Raw genomic sequence first — 25,830 nt, 5'->3', positions numbered from 1 at the left:
AAAACCTACAGAATGAGTTAAAAGATGTTCATATGAAGGGAGCCACAGCGTCATGCCATAATTCTGTGTTGCTTTGTCATCCAGAGAGACTCCTTTACCATTCCATGCAGTAATTGGATTAATGGCTCATCCAGAAATGTAGATTATAGCTGTAGTACAGCTGGGCACACTGCTGGACACCTTGAGGAAATTAATCACTACTGTGACCGTGACTGCTATTGATTCTGAATATTTAAAATGAAATGATTAAATCCTTGTTCTTGAGAAAACGTGGACAAAATGACCATGTGAGTGCAACAGACTCCCATCTGTTCCACTTCACAGGCTCGACAACACCCAGCCATGACAAACTGTCACTTGCTTCACTGACTAGATGTTTCCATGGCAACTTGTGGCGTGTGGCGGCGGCGAGTGGGTGAGCAGGGACGGCACAAATGCACTCCCTACAGCTGGAGTGGGTAATGACTCGGAGAACGTTCATACCCCAAAGAATCAGCAAAGAGGAGGGGGGTTAAGTAAGAAAACACACGGGGGAAAAAGAGGAAAAGATGAAGAAGAGAAAACGTTTGGAGGACCGTGTTAGGGGAACAGGTGGTGGGTGGAAAACCCAGCATCTCTAACCTCCATGCAATTACATTTTAATAATGCATATGGAGGGAATCATAAGGCGCTATCAGAGCCCACCTCCTGATACATAATGTTAGCTGCTTGGAGCCCACGCAAGACAGAAATAACCTCCTCAGCCACAGTCTGACTGAAAACATGAAAGAGAAAAATCATTATCCATAAATGAATTAGGAAAGACAATAACAAGAATCAACAAATTCCTACAAACCTCACAATTTTGACGATCAAATACAATTCTTGGGAAAGTTGCTTCAACATGACCATTATCAATCTAGCCAACAGACAACTCTGTTGTGAAATATGTTTGTTTTTCAAGTTGACTTTCTTTATTGCAAGACTGTAATAAAAAACATTCACTCAGTGCTGGCAGCACTCTGCAATATTTCACAGTAGCATCATAATATGCTATCCAAGCAGAGCTACATCTCCTTATAAAATATAGACCTTTTAAAGCCTTTAAGTGTAGAGCTCTTAAAACAGCATGAGTAATGCTAAATATTTCAAACTACGAATTGCATAAAATGTTGGAAAGCATATTTATGTCTTAGCTAGAGATGTGTGCTGTCAAATGCTCTAGAAAATAAACTCTTAGCAATATTTCCCCCTGCAGCTGTGTCTTTAAAATTAATAGAGCGCGGGGGAGTTGCTACAACATACTTATTGACTGCACAATGAATACTGTATGTTCCGAAAACAATGACAAGAGCTTTACCACAAAACAAAAGAGAAAACAAAAGTTATTTGAGTAAAGCTCGTTCACTAAACCTATCCTTACCACACCTAAAGCATATTTTGAGACTGTGATCATCACTGCAGCATTTGCATGCGAGCTAGCATGTTTTGGTTTCACTTTCTCTGTCAAACTCCACCCAAAGATGGACACCAACGCGTACAACTAGCTGGCATCATGCCACCATTTCCCCCAGCTCCTGAACCCGTTTGCCATAAAATTATCTAATTTGGTTCATTCCGAGTCAGACTGGGAGTCAGAATCTCATCACCAGGCGTGATTAACTTCAGGGTACCTTCAGGTAAAGCTGCGGTATCATCATATGAAATCTGCTAGAATCAGACGGGGCTGAAAGGAATTCTGGTCAACTGAAGATACAAAGTTAACATTCATATGCAAACTGTGGGGGCAGAATGTAAATTCCCAAGTGATATATGAGTTGATAAAAAGTCAGAGGAGCCCAGACAGAAAGTATTTCATGACTCGGCTGAGTGGGATTTCAGCCTCCAAAGGTCTTTCAAGGATCACAGACTGCATTAACTTCTGAATGAAAAGTTCCAGAGTACTTTCTGTTAAGATCTGTGGAACATGTTCCAATTTCTTCAACCACAATATATTCAAACTTTTGCTCACAGAAATGCTCATAAGGGATTTTTTCAAACATTTATTCAAGGGCTCAATGGCTACTGGAATTAATATAACTAATATGAAAGAAACAGCAATGTGACTCAGCAGCTAGATGTCCAAGTAATCTCACCAGCAAACAGGACTTAAGATGAAACGTCATCCCTTTAGGTCTTTCGATTGGAATCGCGAGTTTCAAATACAGTTCAGGAACACATGCAACACCAAACCTGAATCTTAAAAGGTATAAGATATCCCTGGAAACAGGGACATGTCCATGTGGCAGTGGCCCCCCTTGAAATCTTATGGCCACCCCAAGTGCCACCACAAATTCCTTAACTATTATTTGTTATTTGCATGCCAGGGGTGGGACTTGTGTTGAAATTCACTTTTCAGACTGTGTTGCAATAGACGGCTCATAGTTTTCAGTGTGCAGATGTTTGGTTGCATTTTTTTTTAAATACTACAAATTGTGAATTTGGACATACATATTGTTTTGAGTCCTTGAAAAATTAAGCTTAGAAGATGTATATGTTGCCATTATCCTCTGTTACTTTAAAGTCAATATGATTAGATAGTAGATAAATGCTCTTCATTCATGTTTGCGACACAAACTTCAGGCTACCCCTGTTCAGGTCAGTGCCCCAGTTGGGCCACCCTAATCCAAAAAGTGTGGACACTCCCCTGCCTGGAAATAAATAAGTTTGCAATTTTGTTCAAATACTGTCTTTTTTATGAGAGATTAAAAACAGGGATTGAGCTAACACTTTCCATCTTTCCTGACAGATTTACACAGATTACAGTTGGATTTGTATTTTTAATCTGATTCAGGATTATCAAGCTATTTTTAGCAGTCTCACACAATATCAAAAAGAAAGCAAGAAACAAACCTAAGATCCTGAGTTGTGTGATGGTGCCGTGCAGACCGTAGAACATCCAGAGAGGCCTCGAGTTGTCGACACACAGCTGCATCCCTGCACTGATACCATTGTGGCTCAACATGACTTCCCCTTCTGCGTTCACCACAAAGCCCAAGATGTCTCCATTGTGTAGCGGCATCCCCACCCTACACACGGCCCAGAATTCCTTGCGGTCAACCAGGGAGTCTGGATTAGAAGGGAGATCACTCTGCCTCAGGGTGGCAGGGTCACATGATGTCACACCGTAAGAAAGACACCCTGGCCGTGTGACGCCCGCCTTCACCTTCACAAACACAGTCTCTGAGCAGCGCATTGGGCGGCTGGTGAACACCAGGGTCCTCTCGTCGCCACGGTGATCAAGCCTCGCCACCGTGTGCTTATCCAGCGCCGTAACATGTACGCCATGCACCGAGTGGAAGTGCAGATCATTGTCTAAATGGCTGGGCAGCAACGAACACTGCTGTGAGTTTTGAGAGTTTTGGGGCACATGGCAGGAGGAGGAGCTCAGGGGTTGTAGCCGTTCTTCTTCCTCATCATCTTCATCCAGATTTGCCTCCTGCTGCTGCAGGCTGAGGTCACACAGGCTGATGGAAAGACGTGGGTCATCAGCGTTTCTCTGAATGGAGGCCCGGTGGGCGGCAGTGAAAGAATGAGGACGCATGCAGTCCAGCGGGACCATCTCACTGTCTGCGGAGAAGAAAACAAAGGAATGTTATATAATCACCCGAATATGGTTTTGAAGCTAGCTTTTCATTCCAAGTCAACCCACAGTGTCCTACTACCTGCTTTCTTTTGATTTATATTTAGATAACATCATAACTCTATTCAGACTTCATTCTGTCACTATTACAGTCAGCCAAACCTAGTTTATACACCCACTTAGTATTTTGTTCATATTCCCATGTACAACACCGGTTTGTTTTACATTCAATGTCTGTGCACTCCTCGTTCATCTTCCGCGTCTCTGTAAACAAATGGTGGCTTCCGGCTCCTCTGCTTTATAACTAATTCATCTAATGCACCCTCTGTACCGAGGCTTGTAGTCCAACAATATGAACAAATACATCAATGTGTACATGTTTAGAAACATATCAGAGCTTTAAGTGGGGGCATACTGTAGCTGCAGGCCGGTAAAAGCAAAAGAGACATAACAGCTTTATGTAACATTGAAGAGATGCACATGAGGCTGCTGCAAAACAGTAAAGCTCAGCTGTGTTCGAGCCTCCCACTCTGTCTTTAGCTTGGAGTTCTGTGTTGATGACCCACATTTACCTACTTCTTATTCTTTATGCTTACATTAACTGTGAAGTCTTCTTAGAGTGCCACAACAATCTAGAGCTGAAGGTGTAAAATGCAGATATAATTATAAGCTATTTAATACAGAGGATGGATGTTTTAAAATGCTTCTCTCTAATAAAACAGTTTCTCTCAGTCGTTGTCAAGGACTAAAAGTGTATTTTAAGTACACAAGTTGCTCATGCTCAATAGGCTGCCAAAAGTCCTTGCTGTATCAGCAGTAGTAATTGAATGCACCGTATTCTACTGCTCTACACTGTTAAAATTTACAGCTATGTGCAGGACACTATATACAGCTGATTTTCCTATCAGTGAACAAGAAAGGTGTTGTATCACGTTTGTCCTTGCTGAGTACCCCCTTTTCAAATAGTCCTTCCTATGCGAATTCTGCTTACTGTAAAAAAAGAAGCCACATAGGAACATCATTGCAAAAAAGTAAACATGGTGCGCATGTGTCTTTCCATGCACATGGTCGGTACAAACAGATCTGCATGCTTAGAGACACTCTGCCAAATTTAACACTGGCTAAAATTAGCCTGATTGGACATTTGAGCAGAGTGGGGATGAGTGACATGATGGCTGAGTTGTGTGGCTCTTAGCCTCGATCTGCCCCGGGCTTCCCTTGGGGGAAGCTGATGAAGCAGGGGGGAGTGCAACAGAGGAGGAGAGGATGAAATAGGAGGGAGGGGGGGTGGACTCATGAGAGAAAAGGGCATACCTCACTCGCCCCCCCTTTATCACACAGAGACAGCACATCTCCGGCCAGCCACTGATAAACTGCTTGAACTTAATTACTTCCTCAGTCAAGAGTGTCCAAAACCAAGTATGAGACTCTTATTATTAGCCGCCTTATCATCTTCGGGATAGAGGAGATAATTTCTATTCTTGTGTTTAAGGCTTCCTGCCGTTTGCAGTTTCTGTTTTTTGAGAGTGGTTCAGCAGTCAAAACAATCCGTGAGGAGAATGGTAACGTTACAGGATATTTTCCTCTTTAAATAAAGATGAAAGTAGACAAAAAAAAAATCTGAGATACAGACAGTTGATATTTAAATATGTATGACCTCTCACTGGGTTCTGTCTCCAATGATTCTGGGATAGAATAAAACTCATTAAATACCAGAAAAATAAGAAAAGCAACCAGTAAACACAGCTTGAAACACACAATGCCCTATGTGTATCTCCTGTGTGTACAGTTAAATTCACAGCATGGGTAAATGGGAGCACAGAAGAGCTCTCATAACAACACACATAGCAGGGACATGGCTGAAATAGTCCCAGTAAGCCTGTCTACACTCTCTGTATGTTATACAACAGTAGTTCCTAATCAGTGTATTAGGTATAGCCTTCTACTTTTTGTATCTGTCAGAGAGTTTATGAGAAGATTAAGGACTGAGCTACAATGGATTACATTAAAATCATATATCAACAAATGTATATTTGTCAAGTGTTAGGTCCTAATGAACATTAAGCGAGAAAGCACAGGAATTAAAATAGTTATCAAATTGTTGTGGAAATAGCCAGTTGTAAAGAGTAACTAGTTGTAAAAATGGCCACCAGTAGTGGAGGAACAGTTAATGACTTTTAAATTAATGGAAGGACATTAATGAATCCGTAAGATGGCTAGCTAAGATCGCTGGTTGAAAAAGTGAGCTAACAGTAAGGTTAGTATATAGTTGGAGAAGCTAAAATCGAAATGGTTGAAATAGTTTTGTAAATGTATGGTGAAACAGCTATAGTCTGGGCTTAGTAGAATACACAGCTAAAATATATGACAAAGATAAATAGTTGGGGGGGATGGGGATCTAAAATTAGCCTAATAGCTAACTGGCTAAAATAGACAAAAGTCATGGCTAAGTGAGGAAAATAGTAAAGTCAAAGTATGTTAAAACATCCAATAGAAATACCTAAAATAATTGGCTAACTCGTTGAGATAGTTAAAGCTTATGGATAAATGGTTGCAAGTTAGCTAGAAGTAGCCTTATACTGGTTGAAGAAGCTAAAAGTAATTGCTAAATTGGGTTAAATAGTTATGTTAAGGAATGGTTTAAATTGAAAACATAGTCGCTTAATACTTAATGAATTAAGAATAACATCTTATTTGTTGGAGAAGCTTAGAGAAATTTGCAGCTTCAACCACTCCAAGTTGTATGAATGCCGACTTTATCAAGCTAATTTAATCCACGCATCTGCAGTTTAATTGTATTAAAAAATACTTTCCATTTTCATATTGTAATGATGCATGATCCCCAGTTCATTTATATTTAAATGAATACATTAGGTATAAATACTGCTCACAGGAGCTTTGTGGGTGGGTCTGAAAAAACAGTTGGAAACACTGACCCAAAATAAACTAACGGCACACATAAAACTCCAAACTCCAAAAAGATTTGTATCCTTTTGTATTTGGGCTGTAAACACTCTTTGTTATTACAGTTGATATGGCGCCAACTCGTTCTTTTCAGACTGCTCACCCCTTTTAAATATTAATCACACACAGACAGGTTCAGTCTTGTTCTGTCCTCTGTTGTGGAATTAAACATTACAGTGTTATAGTCCAAAACACGTTGTCAGTGTGAATAAGATTTGGTGATGCTTAGTTGGTTCTACAAAAACATAATGCTGATTAAGTACTTTCAATCTTTCAATTCAAGTCGCTGAAGCCTTTGGTATATCAATCAAACTTTGAGTCCCTTTTTCAGACATGAAAGACACAATTAAGTGTATGGCCGACATTTTCCTTGAAACAGTAAGAGCTCCTTGGTCTGCTGCAGCTATTCAATCTTGGGAGAAAATCTCTTTTCAAATGCTGAAACAACATACCAGACTGAAACTCTTCTGAGGGGTCAATGGGTGACCTCTTGGCATCAGCTTGTTATTTAACATCTAGCTCTCCAGTAGGGGAAAACCTCACTCAACTCTTTCATGGAGGGAATTTCTTGGCCTTGTTGAGTAAGAACACAACACACCCAAACAATCACCTCAGGAAAATCCCATCACCTGATTCAGGTTAACCTATTTAAACAACAACTTCAGCGACAGACACTCTTGCAGTGCAATCCAGAAATACCAGTTCCTTTAAAGGTAAACCTGATTATATCGGCAAAGGAGGCTTTAACTTTGAAAAAACTGGCAGCCTGTTCCAGTAAGAACACTTGCTGTAATGACAGCTAACGTATCAGAGAAAAAAAGCCGTTGAGGATGCAACCCTGCCAAAACAAACTGTGTGGCTCCACCTCATTTTGAAATGCATTTCAGAGAGGCCAGTATGTATTACGGTAGACTACAAGGATTTTGATTTAAGTCAGGCATTAAATTGAGGATTTGCATGTATTCTTTGCCTTTTTTAGTCACACAGACAATGGCATGGCACTGAATAGACGAGGGTGGGTTCACTTTATTCCTTGGCCTGGTGGAATAGGATTAGGAGGCTTTTGGGGGTTTTAGCGAGGCTGCAACCTCTGTACAAGGTCGGTGGCACCAATTGTGTGTGTGTAGTGTGTTTTGGGATTTGCCCTGAGTATGCATGCCTAGGGGGGCTATTGAGGGCTCTGTCCAGAATGAGTGAGTGAAGTCATCTGTCATGAGAAAGGAGGTTGGAGGGGAAGGGAGCAGAGGGGAGGTGGGGAAGGTGCCATGTGTTTCCCAAAAAAGGAGAGAGAAGGCTTTATCATACAAAGAACAGTTTAAAGGGGCATTCTGCATTGATGAGCCTTTAAGAAGTGATATTCTATTGGCACAGTTGTATGAGTGTGAAGCAAGAGGGTTGAAAAAGCTTAGAGAGTGCTTAGAAATCGATACCGCCTCGCAGTTTGAGTATCTGAGATACCATGTGCAACAGGAGCCTAGCACATATGTGGCGTTTTTTCAAAGATCAAGACGAGTCTCTGGTCTTGTGCCAGATGTTTCAGAGTTTTGGATCATGATCGTGGAAAGAAAAAGGCACATGCAGAGGTGACAACTGACGGCTTTGAAAGCAAGCTCTTCAGCACTTCAAGATGTCCCATTTGCAGTGTTCCCAAGGCCGGACAAATCCCACTTCTATACTTACAAAAGTGTGACTACATGGGTTAAACACCATGCACTTTACACAAAACCCTTTTAAGCCACTTACGTTAGAAATCTTAAAAGTTTTAAGAGCGTCCACTGGAAGATGCGATCGCTTTAGTGTTTCGATATGATCTCCAACACATTTCTCCAATTATAAATTCATCTCAATGTTTTGGACAAAGCGATGTCCAGAGAGCCTCTTTGAAAACGACCCAGATGGACACATTTCCACTCTTACAAAGAAAAGTCAGCACAAGTATTCCAGTCTTTGCAGGGACTCGACTTTGGTCATCTGAAAGTGATTAGCCTCCTCTCTCAAGGATTCCCCCGCGCAGGGCCAGCTCAAAGGATCCAAACCTGACAGGCTCCATTACAATTCCTATTTTGATTTCTCCACAAATCTGTTCGATTCCATCTGGGCCGATTAAATCCCAGCTGAGGCAAAATAGCCCGGCCAGCGGCATTTATTTTGGTTCAACAAATCAAATAAATTCCAGGCGCTGAGCTCATTTGAAACAGAGCTCTTATGAATACATAGACTGTAATCCCGATGTGTACACGCTGGCAGATGTTGGGTCGAGGGACGATCTTCCAACATTGCAGTTTATACAAAGTCCGTCATTTCATTGAAACCAACTGTCCAGCTTTAGTGAAGGAGAAATAACTGGAAAATCAAGAAATCTTTCAGTATAGCATTCATATTATGAATATATGACATTGAACTAAAATATTTGTTCTGTTTACTTTTTAGATTAATTGTGAAGTCGGAGCCAAAAGGTCTGCTGCAAAACGAGTTACTTTATGGCTGTAATAATCAAATATTAATATGAACAATTGAACTATCTCTATGTTTTATATGCAAACTTAATATATTTTCATATTATTGTAGCCATCATGCCTGACAAAATGTCTAGACAAAGTCAATATTTAATCCATTCAGTGAATCCTTTATGTATTACTTTCTTTCTTAAAGTCATTTCGTGATGTTCTGAAGTAATTTTGTGGCGTCTTGCGCTGCTCTTGACTCACAGAAGCCTCAGAGGCACAGTTACCATGGTTTCTTCCATCCACTGCTCTTTCCTTGGTGGTTACAGCCAATGTAGTGCAGATTTGTAAGAGGCCTTATGATCTCAGCAAGGTGAGTCACTATCATCAGTAATTGTGGATGTGAAAATGTGCTTTTCTTCTATTTTCATGGCCAGTGTCTTTGCAGCTCCAGACTTTAAGTAACCTGCGTCTACAATGTTTTTATCTTCATACCTCCAAAATATTAATGCAGATGCACTTCAGAATGATAGTTAACCAATTATTATGAACACACAATTACTAAGAGATCAGTTACGCTGAAGTGACTTTGCACGGGAATATAAGTTACTGTAGCTGGTTCTCTGCATCCCATTTTCACACATCTATAAATAATAAACTCCATTCTTCACAGGACACATTTTTTGAAATAAGTACAAACAATTGACTCACACTATACAGTAAAACTGTAACTATTACTGATATATAGAGCATAACAATCAAGATGAAATGACTAAATGGTAAATGGACTGCACTTGTACAGCATTTTTTTAGTGTACTTTAAGTGCTTTACACTACATAACACATTCAGCCATTCACACACTAATGGCTATACTTTGGGAAGAAATTCAAGTGTCTTGCCCAGGTATGCTTAAGCATGTAGACTCTGAGAGGTTGGGATCAAACTTCCAACCTTTCAATTGAGATAAGGCCAAATCTTCATTATGCACACCTGAATTTTGGAATAGTTTTTTTCCTAAAATGAAAGTGATGTAAATACAAAGATGGTAAATTCAGCATTTGAAGCCAGCACAGTAAGGCTGTCCTTGGGTAGGTTATGGAGATTAGCTGGTTGCTGAGAAACACAGTAAAAGCTTGGGAATCAAACATGATGGGCCATGAACCAACCAAGGAATGGATAATGTTACCATGGCAACCCACTACAATCATCTCTAGCATTAAGCATTTTTACCCAAAAAAGGTATCAACATTGGCCCAACTTGCTCCTTTTGACCTGATTATAAGCTGCAGGCTTCAGTAATTTCCAAAAGCGGGTATCTCAGGACAGAGTCTGCAGTCTTTAAATGTTAATGTGACTGTAATCAGGCTTAAATATTAACTGTCTTAAAAAAGCATCACTTTCCATGTGATTAATTGGCGTAACCAGCATACAGAGAGGTCATGTCTAAGGAAATAGAGTAAAAACGGGGAAATAAGGCGACAGGCTGAAGTATGATCCATGATTGTAGTCTGATTCTGCCAGAATAACTCAGCTCAAGGAAATTACTAAATGTTCATAATATGCAGACATTTAGCATCTCTGTATGCATTTCCCCATCACTGTCTATTGGTTTGCCTTTGGCTGAGCATAGACTTTTGACTAATGACTTTGCATATTGTTATTACCATGCTGAATTTCCAGTTTATTGTTTTTGGACGATTTGGCTGCAAGCTGCAGACCAACCATCGGACACATTAGTATGACATCCATTTGCAGTACTTTGGGGTAATCAGAGCCTTCAGGCCTATCACATGTCTTCATAAATCAAAAGCAACTAAAGGGTTTAGTTCTGCTCCCTTATGAAGCTCTGAGAAAACAAGGAAGACAACGCCTACACAGTGTAATGAATGCCACAATATTTAAGATTCAGTATAGAAATGAATTAATTGTTTTACTTGCATTTGAAGCCTCTTGCTCCTCTTAACCATTTTATCTATTGGTTCTTTGCTGACCTTACAATGAATTACTGGCCAAACACGACAGATTGTACCTATCTGACCTTTCTTTTTATAAAAAAAAACACTTTGTCCATAAATCAAAGCACTGTAAAAACTCCACATAATTCATGTTGACAAGTGAAACAAAAAGTGAGATTTGAGAAGCAAGTGAGCGTGAGCGTTGGGCACACAGAGTGAACAGAGACAAAAATAGACACAAAGAAGGGAAAGTACAGCACAATCAGGTTCAGACAACCCAACATGTTTGTGCAGCACATACTTTTTCAGCATTTCCACTTCATCTTTTTATCTTTTTAAAAGAGTCAAAGGTACAGTGATTTTTATCAGCTTACAGACAGTTTCAGTTTTTTCTTTTGAACCACAAGAAGTCCACATAGCAAGTTAAAAATAGTTTCAGACAAAATGACAAAGCAACACTGATAGGCTGCATGTAGGCACAGTGGTGTTTTGGGCTAAATGTTAACACAAAGTGTTTAACATGCTCCCATGAAGCTGAAGGAAAAGGTTTGAATATTTGTCTAATGCTTTATTTAAAAAAAAAACAATTGGCAATGTTTTGATGATTAATGTATTGATTACATAATTTTCAAGGTCAACAATCAAAATATTCCCAGTTCCAGCTTTTATCCAGCTTTTTTCTGCAGCTGTTTTCATATGAAAATATACATTTGAAGGTTTTAGAGCGTTGTTCTCACTGGCATTCGGTTGACAATTGCAATCAATTTAAATAATTAGACAATAAATCTATCAGCAAAGTTAATGCAGACCATACACTGATATAAGTTACAATGTTAACAATGTCAATGATGTTGGTGAAGTGTGCACATTGTAGCACATTGTTAATTAGCACTTCAAACAAAACACAGCTGAGGGTTTTTGTAATGTCATTAGTTTTGCTGGTCTTTGCTCATAAACCAAAGCAGTGGTTGGACCCTGATTGTAATAATCAAAGGTGAATGCAAATGTTTATCATATCTTGTTAACTCCTTGAGTTATGAGTCAAGTGACCACAAAAGTCCTGTTTTGAAAACAATGAATGATGCCAATAAATCAATGCTCAGGATATTGTGAATCTGTCTGTGGCCTTATATATTTGATGGTAAATCAGGGATAACTTAGGTCATTTTCTCTGGCTCCAATAAGTCCTGAACAATACAAACTGCTGCCATCAAACCTGTGATACAGGATTACACTGTTTAAAAATGATTAGACATTAAATCCCCAAATTAAATATGGAGCTTAATTGAAGATTAAGTGCACTTGAAGGGCCTTAAACATACAAACAATGTGATGCCGACTTTATCTTTTCCTCATTATGTCAATATGTTTTTGTCTTGAATATGATGTTCAGTGGTGGCTGGTAAATTATTCTCCAGGGCAATTCCTCACAGATGAACTGGGATGTACATACGTTACGATTGTTAAGTTGATGCTAAAACATTGTGGAAATTGCCTTTTAACCTAATCATAGGTCAAAAGTCTGTGTCCTGTGGGATAAATGAATTTAGCCCAAATCAGCAAATCAAAGGGTTATGTCACGAGACCTGTCACTCATTTACAGATGTCGTAGGGGGAAACACTTGAAATACTGGAAATAGAAGAGGCTAGTGTATATTGCTTTGGCTGTAAAAAAAATAAGCCCATTTAGAGATATTGTGTGTTTTTCTTGGGACTATCAGGTTCGGTTGCTTCTCTTGGTTAAACCAAAATTGAAAACAATCTGTTTAAAGTTATTTGAAGAAGAGAACAATTCTTCTGTCCCTGATGATGATGCAAATGAAACCACTGATGCAAGACACATTTCAGTCTTTGCAATATCCGTGCAAAATGTCATGTAAATTATCACACAATGTGTCACATTTAAGCCATCCATTGAGACTTGCCACTCAAGTGTCAAGAAATCTTCATCGACGCACCCTGTATTTTTTTTTTAAAGGTCCTGCAGCTGCTGTCAGTGTTCTTCCTTCTGTCCCCTCACGCTGAAACGTCAGTGAAATGCTACTTTGGATGAAAAACATACAGCAGGAGGTTTATCCCCACTATGATGCACTACATGTCTGATGCATTGCAATGCTATGTACAGCGATGACTGATGTCAACACCCTCCCCTTAATCACCTGAGAGCTATTCAGCCTCCTGACAGCCTGGCAGCCATTTTGGATTCTTCTCTAACGACTGGAGAGACAGGTTGCAGATGATGTTAGCTGACGCCCGACTCACGGATCACTAGCACTCTGTCAGTGATTAAGTGACTCATCTACCTCTAGTAAACAAACCCCCAGTGGAGCATCTTGCATCCATCAAAAGCTGCCTTTGACTCGCTCCGCTTATCAGACTTGGACAGAATCCATCATACCCGTACCAAACGCCGGATGCTGTGTGGTCTCTTGGGATTGGTCACATAAACAAACACGTTCCCTTCAAACTGCAGCCATACATGTGTAAAGGGAGAGCACCGTTTTTTTTATTGACTACAGAAAGGTTTCGCATTCCCATATGTGTTACGCTTCAGGGAAATGAAACTGAAAACACTTAAAAGTTGTTTGTGACCTCATTTCTGGAGCTCCTGCGACAAACTTAACAAAACTTAAATCCTGGAAAGTTAACTGTTGAGAAAAAGGAAAACAAACCTCCTAAACTTCCCTCTTTTTTTTAAAGAATATGACGTTTTTTCTTCTTCATAAAACCGTACCTGAAGCATGATTTCTTGTGTTACTGCTAATATAAATGCAGAGCTGCTTCAAATGCATTATACACGTTAGGAAACCTTTTACAAGCCCCTCTGAGACCTGATGTATCCCAGCAGCTCTGTACATCCTAAACAGCACAGTCTGTTCTGTTCAAAAACCCAAGCAGGGCCCTTTGGTCTTTATTGATAGCTGCATGAGTAGGACAAGTGTGGTGATGTAACCGATCTTTCTTAAATTGCATGGGCTGCATTGTTGGTCCGGACAACCCCTCAGGCTCAGTTTGATTTCAGCAGATTAATTTAGCTTCCTCTCTTACGCAACACCATCTCAGCTTTCAAGCAGTCTCACTGATCTCACGCTCACCTTTGACTCCTTGCATGGGTGGCTAGCTGCTGTACTGCGCTCCCTTGATAACAGCTTAGAGAGGAAACAACACCGCTCTTGAAAAAGATCCTTAAACACCAGAATAAGACCTGACAGAAGGAGAAGTGTTTTGAAAGCAGGCTGCATTGAGGCACAGCACAAGTAGAAAAAGGCAGCAAGGTATGGCAGCTTTTTATTCATCTCTAAATGCAGCATGTAGGGTAGTAAAAGATCAAACACATACAAAGGTATGGGAATCCTGCAGAGCATGTGTTTGATGCGGATTATCACAGGCTAAAAAAAACGTTTGGCTGCTAAAACGGATCTCTGTCATAGTAGGTCACTGCTATACTGAATGGAACAAATGAATGTATCTAGTTCAATGTTAATTATACGACTTTATTATTATTTCATAATATTCATCCTTTAGTTAAAGCAAAAATAGATAAACCATAAAAGGCTTGATTACATAATAATTACTCATAGTTCACATAATTACTATATCAATAGGTAGGAAACCGGTGACAGTGACTTGTGTGCTGACATGTGTGCCGGGATGCTTTCATAATTAAAGATAGAGGTTATAGAGAAGCTATTCACAGAAAGGATGTGACCAGATAGAGTTATGATTACTTCATGAGTCTTATAATAAGAATGAGTGAAGGCTGATTGGTCTGAGCTAAGCGTGAGCTGTGTCAGCTGGGGAATGAGGTCACAACACAAGAATTGTACTTTGGAGAAACATTGGTGAAATGTTCTTTGGAGTAGAAATATGTTATCACTACAAATACAAAGTATATTTATTTTCTCAACATGAGGGAAACTCCAGTGTTTTAGAATCACTTTTAGAAAGCAATCCTACAGTTCCCACAATGCAAATCAAAACTGAAACTCTGAAATCTCAGGGTTGACAGGGTTATTCTATCTTTTAAAGGGGAATTCACCAATTTTTCAAAACAAATCTTGTTTTTTGGGTCATGGGCAGTGCTACTGTGTACTTGAAAAAGTTAAATCTAGCCTTTAGTTTGACTTCAGTGGGAGTTGTAGATGTTGATTGCCATAAGTTATGTCAATTGAGTCACCGTCAATTGTAGATAAAAACTACAAGATTGAAACAAAATCTGCAGTTTGTAGTTAAAACGTGCTAACAAGACTTCTCGTGCTTGTTTCAGATTTCTGCTTTAGGCTAGAAGCTTGAGGCTACTTCAGCTACTACCATAACGCAGTCACATATTTCACCATGCTGTCAGAGGCCAGGTTGCATTATGGGTAATGTAGGCTCCAATGTTTAACAATGGAAGAGAATATGTGGAGTAAAAAGTTTTAATCTCTACTTGTGCTGCATTAGTTATGATCGTTTTAACAAAATGTCCAATTTGAGATTACCTCGTCATTGGACTCTGTTAAGTACTCTGTCAAAAGGTCCAACCAAGTCTTAAGGCCATATGGGGCCATACCAGCATTCTGACTTGTTTAATTAGTCCAATGATCATTATGCTTGCCCCTACAATCGATATTTTCACTGCCGGTTTGACTCACTATGTGAATACATCATGACTCCTCGAAGCCGAGCCGATATCATGAATGAGGATCATGTGAGTTAATTGGACAAAGAAGGAGTTGACTGCAGGATTAAAGGAGAAGGAGCCAGTGGGGGAAATGTTAGACAGCGGTCAAAAGAAGCTGGGAGATGTGCTCGCCGCTTTTATATTCTAAAGACGCTAGAAAGAAAAAACTGTTCTAAACCTTCATGCTGCTACGAGAGGAAAAGTAGAAGATGCACTTCAGATGGACTTCATCGGCCGTGGAGACAATCCCTGTCCGTTTTATTGAGTACCTGTTGGACATGTATTTCCTAGGAGTTTTAAGGCTATTGAGGAATGAAGGCCGACTGGAATATAAAGAGCCCCTGTTTAGTGAGTTGTGTTGTTACTGTAGCGCGAATCGATAGCAGAAGATCAATCTTCCCTGTCTAATAATGCGGTGTTGTGAAATTATCGCTGAGTTACGCTGTGATTCCCACCCCTAAAAGTATTGCTGCTGATTGACCAATGAAAATTGTTGGAGAACCCCTTTAAAAAATAAGCAAGTCAGCAAGTATATGGTAGATTAAGTTCCTTAGATTTATCTAAAAAGCCAAATCAAGGTCACCTAACCACCCCACAGCACTTATTCACAGCTCCACGCTCAATTTAACTACTGTAAAAAAAGAAAAGAAACGACTGCATCAACTCAAATTCCCAGCTGGACAGATGTGTGATAACAAACCCACAACAGGTGAAGTTTGGCTCGGGTTATCAGCTGGTGCAGCATAAATTTCAGACCCCAGAGTAAGCGTCATTAAGAATAAAAATGCACCCTTCTGTTAAAGGAAAATACGAACATGTGCCAGTTCACAACACCCAGACTTTGATGTGCCCGCCCATATTTCAGAGCATAGAGTGTTTGCTGAACTGCAGCCAACGGCTAAGACAATACAGGGCCTTTGAGATATACCATGCTCTCCAGTAGTGACGCGCTCAGGCTATGGAGGAAAGCTGATAGCCAAAGTATCCTTCAGCTGACTGAGGACTGAGGATTTTCGGTTTAGGATGTCGATGTGGGGATGAAGTTGATCAATGTGGGAAAACTAGAAGAAACATTGGGATTAACGGCTGCTGGCCTAATTCACAGGCAAAAAAAAAATGAGTTTATTTATACATTTTGGGAAATCTTATTTTCAATTGCAAAATGGAAAAAATACTGTTACTTTTTCACAAAGTTTGACAAAGGCCACTCCACTAACTTTAAATCTGTGAGACTGATTGGAGGAAGATGACAAGTGAAACGAAGTAGAACTCAGTCTTGGATCAAAAGAGTGAGACATTCTTGAGTCTTGATTGCTAAAAACCACCCGAGACATGTCATTACCTGACATCATCCCTCCTCTTCGCTGTCCTCTTCGAATGACCAACACACTCCTTCTTGTTCCTCGACAAGAGCTGTGTGCTGATCATCACCGTGAGGCCACTGAACCCCAGATAGCTGCACTTTGGTGCTGGATACCAAACAGCCCATCACAAGATAGCACGCTTCTCGCTGTCAGCCACACCGGGAGAAATGAGGTTAAATGGCACTATCTACACAACGTGGGAGCCTCTTCTATTTTTATTAAGGGTGATGACAGCCTCTATTCTTTGGAGAGAGGCCATGCATTTCTTGGAAATGGATATAAATAAGTACTGATTAACCCACAAGGGCTCCTATTTATCTACTTTGCATAGTTTAGTATTGTTTCAAAAATAAGACACAGCTGTTTTAAACACATTAAGTGTTTCAAGAATGCATTTCGACCTGCAATCCAAAAATAGTTGAGATGTTTGGATGCAGAGAAAGCCGCAGCTAATGACCAGAGGGGACCTGTTTACTCTTAATTTCTTTCATGTAATGACCCTTTAAACACCACACGGAACTTGGCGGAATAAATTTGAGACATTTTGAATTCTCCGCTTTAGGGAAATTTCTTTGATACTAATGACCGTGGTAACTATACAGTCCTCCTAATCTCCCACCATCTTTTTCCATAGAGCTATTTGGAGGGGTTTGGGAAAAGTAGAGCAGCTGTATGTAACATCACCTTTTAACCACTCACACTGAAGAAAACATCAACAGATGCAGAATGGTTTCCAGTTATTCTGACGCTTTGTGCTTGAAGTGCTTTGAGCTGAGTTCTTGAATGCTAATGTTTATGTTCAGAAATAAATTGTTCCTTCCCGATACCTGTTATGATATCTAGACTTTAGTATTGACATATTCAGAGTAAATTAAAATACTATGAAACTATATTTCATGTTAATGAATAACACTCTCTGCTAGCACCAAGTTGGTGTTTAAGATTTTTTGGGGGTGATGGTGCATTCATAGCATACTTGCTGATACCACATTTTAGGCAGTATTAGAGGGAGATCAGAACAACTCTAGTTCAAATCATGATGTTTACTGGGATCAACATGTTAGCGTAGCATGTCAGAGGGTCATACAGTAGAGGCATTTGGATTCCTCCAAAGTGGGCCATGAATGGCGATTGATGGAACAGCATTCATTACAGGCTACAGGCACCATGATGAAATGGCAAAAAAAATCTCTAATAGATTCTCCCTTGTTTTCATTGCGTGACTCACCTAAGAGCTGGACCCCTCTGGTGAGGCCGTAGACGTCTATGAGAGCCCACAGAGGTTCAGAGACGTGCACTCCGCAGAAGAAAACCATTGGGCTGGAGTCGTTGATTCGGTAAAACACCCGGCCCTTCTTGTCCACCCAGAAGGAGATGATGTTGCCCTCATTTGAGAGTTCTTCCGGCAGGGCTTTGGCCCAGAAGCCGCTCTGAGAGACGAGGTCGGGGCAGGCATACTTCGGTAAGGTGTCTGGGTTGATCCTGGATGGATCTTTGGTTGTGAAACCAAGACGCAGGGCGCCGCTCCAGCAGCACTGTTTCTTGGTGATCTGCAGAGAAAATATTTGTGTTTAGTTATAGTCAACTTCTTTTCTTTTTTTTTTTTTATCTTGGAGAAGCTTTATCTTCTAAACTTTGAGAATTATTTTTAAACTTTTGTTTTGTGTTATAAACATTTTAATGGTTTGGCGCCACCTTCTTTACGACACTTTATTAACCTTCACTCTGGGGAGTCCATCACATCCACAAGAATATCTTAAGTAGGAGATTGTATCCCTAATGTTAGCATGCTAACATTTAACCCACCATTTAGCCATGCTGACAGAGATATTATATAATGTAAGTATTTTCAGGTCATCGGAAACCCAAAAAACTATCTGCAAATACTACAAGCACAAGATGAAAATTCTAAGAATAACTACAGTCATTAGGATTTATCCTGAGGGGACTGCAATGTCTGAAACAGATTTTATTGCATTTTGTCCCGTTGTTGGCATTTAGACCAACAATGTCATCCATAGTTGCCAATCTGGCAGCATGGCTATGTATCTGTTTTCAAGCAAACAAGACTATTAACCTTGGTATTTTAATCACCTGCAAACGATTTTTGTCTTATTTTGAACCTGTATTTACTCTGCTTTTAACCATGCCAGATAACAGTACTCCTCACATGGCAATGCTTGCCCTGCTCTCTCACTATCAGGACATAGATGGCTTGATAGGTGAAGTGGAAACTTGTTCGAAGCTGCTGCCGCTTTGGCCCACACAAGAGCACAGAGAGAAGAGAGAGAAAATCAAACCAGGAGAGTAAAGACGGGGGATGAAGAGGGAGACAGACGAAGGGAGGGTGAAGAAAAATAAAACACATACAGAGAGAGAAATCAGTATCGCATCAATGCTGTACTGACTCAAAGTGGGTCAATTTTGTGAACCAGTGTGTAGCATGCTGGGATTTTAAATCGACTATTCTTTTCTTTTCATTTTTATTTTCCCCCTGTTTACAGAAAACACATCCAAAACACAATCAGAATGCGGTCTACTGGAACATGCCTGACTTTACCTTTAAGCGAACCTGCTCGTACACAGCGATAGGCCTGTTGCTGAAGGTGATAGCGTTGCAGAAGCTGGCCTGTCTCTTGACGGTCCTCTGAGACATGTCCATGACGATCTGTGAGCCTTTGGTACTGGGGTGGAAGAGCAGAGGGAAGGAGGACAAACTCCTGCATCGCTGGATGGGAAGGCAGCGCTTTGGTTTGTGGTGACATCGGTGGGACGTGATGGGAAAAGGGCCGTTCAGAGAATCTATGTGGAGAAAAAGAAGAAGAGGCTGCTTATCTTGAACCACAGGTGGGAATTAGAAAACACATTACTGAGGATTTACGCAAAAAAAGAAAAAAAAAAAACTTAGATTAGATTAGAATATTAGATCAGCTAGTCTGTAGCACTGCAGGCTTCACTTTGAATGATCTACTTAAATTGTGAGGTGAACTCCAGGTTTTCGACCTACTGTCGGCTCCTGTAACATCCAATTAAGTAAAAATGCATTGAAATAATCTAATCCTTGGGTCGTGTTTCCAGCTCCCCGAGGTAGCACAGTGCAACCCCAAACCTGCTGTGGAGAAGAAAGAACTATGTGCAAAGTACATTACATGCGCAAATGTCCTTGGACTGAAAAACCATGCTGGACAAGGACAAAACTGCTTCCTTGTTACGTAATTATGGAGAATAATGCAGCAGTTAGAAGTTCATATAAAATGCTCTCATCTCAAAAAAAACGATCAATCCCTGTCTTTTTTTCTGTTCTGTTTTCTTCCCTCACCAAACTGCAATACAGTTTTTGTTTTTATCATACTATGTAGAAAGAATAAAATGGAGCAGAAGAATAAAGAAGACAAACATGTTTAGCGAATACATTAGGTGATTTAACAGGAACACTAGCACAGCAGAAAGCAAGCTTTGAAATCTTACAGAAGATCCTCTTACCTATACATTCAGCTGGCTGATACAGTATATTTAAAGCTACTCTTATTATAGCATGGCATGGCTGTAACATGTTATTCCCAGTTGTAGCTCATGTTCTCAAAGATGCACTTCAATCACGCCCAAGTCAAGAAGACACTACATTCCTTGTCAGAATGAAACAGAAAGGTTAAAGCGAAAATAATCACGGTTTCTTTATGAGATTTAGAGACATGAATCAAGCTAAGCCAGTCAGCGTAAGCGGTATTATAAGAGCAGACCCAAAGGAGAACATCTGACTCACAATACGCAGGAGGGTTTTTAATTTATTTCCCATGTGAACATGCATGAATCATTACTGCTCCCACTTACAGTAACTTATCAAAGGGCTGGAACATCATTTTTTTTTTTCACACCACATCTGTCTTTTTGGGTTTTGGACTGATAAACATTTGCCTTGACATCATTTCACACTGACTCCCTTTCATTAGGACGAACCGTCCACGTTTGTGTTTCCACATTACTCTCCCACATCAAGGTCACTGTGCTGGCGTGGAAGGGACATTTTCTCATGCGCACACATCATTGGTTTGTCTTCAAATTTAAGAACGTTGTTTAGCAGAATGAATGATAAAATGTAAACCTATGATCTGATCAAGTACTAAACTACATAAGTCCTCTCTAAAATGACATTCAAAGGCCTTAAAGTAAACTCAAATCAGGCGACTGTGCCAAGGCCGGAAGCAAAAATAAATAATTTTGGCCTAATTAACACTTCCTTGTCCTTGAGAACTGCTTGTTTTTTCACACCTCAAACTGCATGAATGTGTCAGAGCTGCTCGTGTTTGTCTTTGAGAGAGGTATTGACGTTAAAGCCATTACTTAAGATGATTATTTTTGCTTCCCTCTGAGTGACCTTGGAGGGTTGAAGAGGTTTATAATGAATGCTAGAGACAAATCAATTTGGACGGACAATGACTTATCATGTTACTTCTGACACCATGGCCACTATTGTTCAGATTTCAGGGCAGAGATGGAGGTTTTCAAGACACGATTTCCCTCCCTGGATGTTGAAACTCAAAATGTGTAGAAAGCAGAACAAGTCTTTCCCTTCAGTTCACAATCGGAGAAGCTCTGCCAAGGGCTCTGGGCTCAGTACAGTGTATTTGTTAAGCTCTTCGCATGCTCTTGTCCCTGCAGAACAATGTCGAATTGTGTTCTTTGTACAACAGTGGACTTAAATGAAGTCATAACAAATCCTTCGACCATATTGCAAACATGATGTCATGTCAGACGTGATGTCTTCAGGAAAACAAAACAGGGCTGTATTGTACTCCATCAAAACCAGGCATGAAACTGAATAGACTATTTCCTTTACAACATGAAAACAGAAGCAACACCTCACAGGCATCCGTGGCAACAATTAACCATCAAAGAATGTAATTTTGTTTTTCATATATGATTCTTACTCTCTAAATGTAATTTCCGGAGCCCCTTTATCTCCATGCACAGGTATCTTGGAGTGGGTTTACAATAATCACAGAATACAGACAAATTAATGTATAAACCATGTGTTAACTCAAATGCTTACATAAAATGATATATAAAAGTAGCACATCTGAGAAAGTGCAAATAGGGCTAGTTAGAGCCAACATTGCTGATGATACAGTGGCTGTTAAAGTGTGTTTAAAACTCATGAAACGAGATGGCAGAGTAAACAGGGACTATACCCCTGTATGCATGACCAAAATGTGCCAGGATAAATGTACCATGAGAATCTTAAAGCAACTTTGAGGGAACTGTCATTTCGCGTTGATTGTGGCGCCCCCTGTGGACAAAATAGTTGGTCTTTTTTTGCTGATTTCTCGGACTGTACATTTAGGTTTAGTATCTTATACAAACAAAATCTCATACCCTAATTTAACCAGATAACAGTCTTGTCACTTTGAAACTCTGCCTGGAAAAAAACATAACAAAGGCCTTTTCTGTATACATGTTGTGCATTACTGATGCCAATAGTTAAAGAGAATCACAAAAACTACCAAATATTCTTTTTCTTGAAAGTCTCATTAGGTTTGGTATGTCATGTGAAGGCATCTGTGTTTTATTGTGTGTCATAACCAATAAAACACTTCTCAGAGTAAGTTTGCACCAAAAGTACACCATGTGACTGCCTTGACTTTCATTTCCAAGAAATGACACATTGCAGAGACAAACAGCCTTCCTGGCCTTGTTACCTGGCCTGTTGCGCTACTTTTTGTTGAATGTGGAGTGACATCAGTATCGAGCCTTCATGGCCATCTTTCACAAGACAAGCCCTCAAACAAGCCACATTCTAAAAGGACCAAAAGGACCTGATGTGTTTTATCTGCTGCAAGAATGTCACTGCTTGTGTGGTTTCAATGAGAGGTCAACAAAAGAAACTTAGAACACTTTAACATGTCCTTTCAGTATCGCTGTGTATAAGTACTGATGCTTTTACACTGCACTCCTAGTTTCTCCAGTGGGTTAGCTGTTAACTCCACCATCAGCATTGGGCTTCATAAATAAGAGAACCCAATCACAAGAACGGACAATGTTCAGGGTCTAAAGGAAAAGTTTTCACCTGAGAGATAACCCTCTCTGACCAACCATCCATGTATATGATCTGTAGATTGCTATGTAAATTCAACTGTATCCCTTTGTCTTCAAAATAGCTTAATGTGTCTGCAATAGTTTCCCTAAGTTCCACATGTCTTGTTTTCAACTTCATCTTCAAAATGTACAACTTACTCATCTTTAAGCACTAAAAAAAACAACAATTTGTTTTAAGGAGCTAAAATCAAAATATCTGGGCACTTCTCCAGAAATTAAAGCATTGATTCACCGTCAGAATAGCTGTTCATATTTTCATTTATTTAACTACTAAATTATGAAAATGTCCATTGGCAGCTAGTGCAGTGAAAAGTAATGAATCACAAGTGCTGCTTGTTGTGAAAATATTTTAAATATTCATAAGTAACAAGCCAAGAACAAAAAAAAAAAAGTTTTGGAAAAGGAAACAAGTGCTTGAGAATTAGCCAATTAGTGCGTTGTGACTAATGCCACTGTCGAACTGTTGTTCAGCATTTTCCGATTAGTGCTGCAATCAAACTTAAGTGTTAACATCAATGAAAACCAGTTATGTACGGCTTCTCTTCTCTGTTCTACAAACATAGCACTTTGTTGGTACCTGTTGTTCTCTAGTTATCAGCCTGGTCATGCAATTACCATGTAGAAGTCTGATATTACGCCAAAAACGTCCTTAACGTGCTTAACCACACATCATTGTGTGATCCATAAACGTGTCATACAACCATGTAAGGTGCTCTAAGAAGTCCAGAGCATGTGAAGGGGTCGTGGCAAAATGACATGGAATACATTTTCAGGGTCCTGGCTGAGATCCAAGACTTTCAGCAGCACCCTGCCTGCACCCACATATTTATTCCCACCAGTGTCCTCAAACAGTGGAACTAAAACAAAATTAAGAAATATTAAGATTTGCCATGCAGTGTCCATCAGAGAACTGAGATGATCATCCAATGCCATACAATCTAATCCAAATCATCTCAAGTAATAGGGACTCAAAGACACCAGTGGACACACACAGGCTACTGATTTGTAATGTCACTGAGTCATCAAATGAACAAAACATTCAGTAGAATTAAATGAAAAATATGTCAAAGGGGCCCAAACTATCAACCATTCCCTTATAAGTAATGTCAGAAGGTGGTGATGGCTGCCCAACCCAACGAAAAAGCCAAAGCTGGATACTTTACAATGCTTTTTGTTCAACCATGAGTCCCAAACTGTTCCTTTTAAAGTCATATAACCAACAAGAAAGCAGAAAATCCTCACATATCTTTAGGAACCAGAAAGCATTTTGCATTATTGTACTAAAGTAATTTTGCTGATTATCAAAATATCACCTGGAGAATTTTCCAACAATCATTTTGTAGCAACTTGAAGCAATGAATTGACTAATTGGTTCAATTCTGATTAAATTGCACAAAGTTCACGTTTTTGTATGGAACCTTTAAGTTATTTTATAGTAAAACGTTTATAATGAGAAGTCTGAATAAACAGCTGCGAGAGTCAAACAGTTATATAAATTGAAACTACAATACAGTTCATACCTGGAGCTACTCAAGTCTTGTATGCATCACTGTAAAGTAAAAGCACTGAAAAATAAAGACATCTAATAGCTAAATTCTAATTTCGGTGCCAGGCTTTTGAAAGAAACATTCAATCATAATTTTAACTTTAAAAACTATTTAGTTATTGTATAAACTCATCCATAAAATCGCCTATAGTGCACCTGTGTGGGCTATAAGGCCGTTAGAGACGTGTGTGAGCAGTTGTTGGACACGTGTAATGAAACAGACATAGACGATAAAGTTGTGACAATATTTGCCAAAGGTGGGAGAAGTTATGAACCAACTTGGCCCCAGTGTGTCCTGTTTGGTATAGCTAATTTCTAACTTTTAATAAGCAGGGTGATATGGATATTATTTGAAGACATGATGCAATTGTATTGGTAAACACACATCATTTAATTTTATTTCGTGACTTAGGCTATAGAAAGTGATTAAAAAAAACTTGGCTAAAGCAGCTCACTTCTTATTTATTTTCAGGCTGCCATACAGGACGTCTATATTTCAATGCACACAGACTTAAAGCTGCAAGCTCATTAACTCGGTTATATCATTTTAAATATACATTTTTTTTTTTTTATATAATAAACAATCCTGCCCCGTGATGTGCTGATGCCCTTACCGTAGAGGGTGTTCCTGGTGATTTGACCCCCCATGGCTGGATGCAAGGTGCGTTCACCTCTCCTCTCACACCGGCTGGATCCGCGAGATTCACGTTTCAGCTGCGCGTCCTCAGCAGCAGCAGCAGCAGCAGCGGCATTATACCGACACGTTCACAGAAATCAAAATCCAAAGCAGACAGGTTGTGTGTCTCATCCACATTAAGCTGCAGTCGTGCGGGCTGCAGCTCATAGACACAGAGCTCAAGCTGCTCCCTCCTGTCCGTGGACCGATCACGCTGAAATTAGCATAAAAGGTGGTGGTGGAGGTGGAGCTATCCGGGACTATTAACGCTGTAGCTACCGTAGACAGGACCTCAGGAGTCTCAATGAATCACTCATTGTATTCCCACAGACAAGTCGATGAGCCTTACACCTCTGCTGTGATATAATGCATCATAGGGACTTATTTAAAGGGTAACTAAACCCCATATTTCCAGATGAACTGCTCTACCCTGGAATTTCCAAAAAATGCATTTAGAATGTCAATGTATATAAACTTTTTAGGGTTTAGTTACTTTTCAACTAAAACACGCGAATTGATATTT

At 39.8% G+C, this 25,830-nt stretch overlaps 1 protein-coding gene across 1 annotated transcript in view; it reads right to left on the bottom strand.

Annotated features, from left to right (window-relative positions):
• The window catches only part of LOC109981934 (E3 ubiquitin-protein ligase NEURL1), a 32,755-nt gene extending 7,241 nt beyond the window's left edge, over positions 1–25,514 (bottom strand). The window contains exons 1-4 of the mRNA XM_020630926.3: positions 25,246–25,514; positions 19,553–19,794; positions 18,221–18,542; positions 2,872–3,588 (exon numbers count right to left, since the gene is read on the bottom strand). Of these exons, the coding sequence (XP_020486582.2) occupies positions 2,872–3,588; positions 18,221–18,542; positions 19,553–19,794; positions 25,246–25,279 (1,315 nt within the window). The 5' untranslated portion in view covers positions 25,280–25,514. The remainder of the gene's footprint in view (positions 1–2,871; positions 3,589–18,220; positions 18,543–19,552; positions 19,795–25,245) is intronic.
• Between the last annotated feature and the right edge of the window lie 316 nt (positions 25,515–25,830).

This window comes from Labrus bergylta, chromosome 10 (assembly GCF_963930695.1).
Source record: "Labrus bergylta chromosome 10, fLabBer1.1, whole genome shotgun sequence".
In the NCBI taxonomy this organism is placed as follows: domain Eukaryota; kingdom Metazoa; phylum Chordata; class Actinopteri; order Labriformes; family Labridae; genus Labrus; species Labrus bergylta.
Note: the sequence above shows the minus strand (reverse complement) of the source record. Positions and strands in the feature narration are given on the sequence as shown.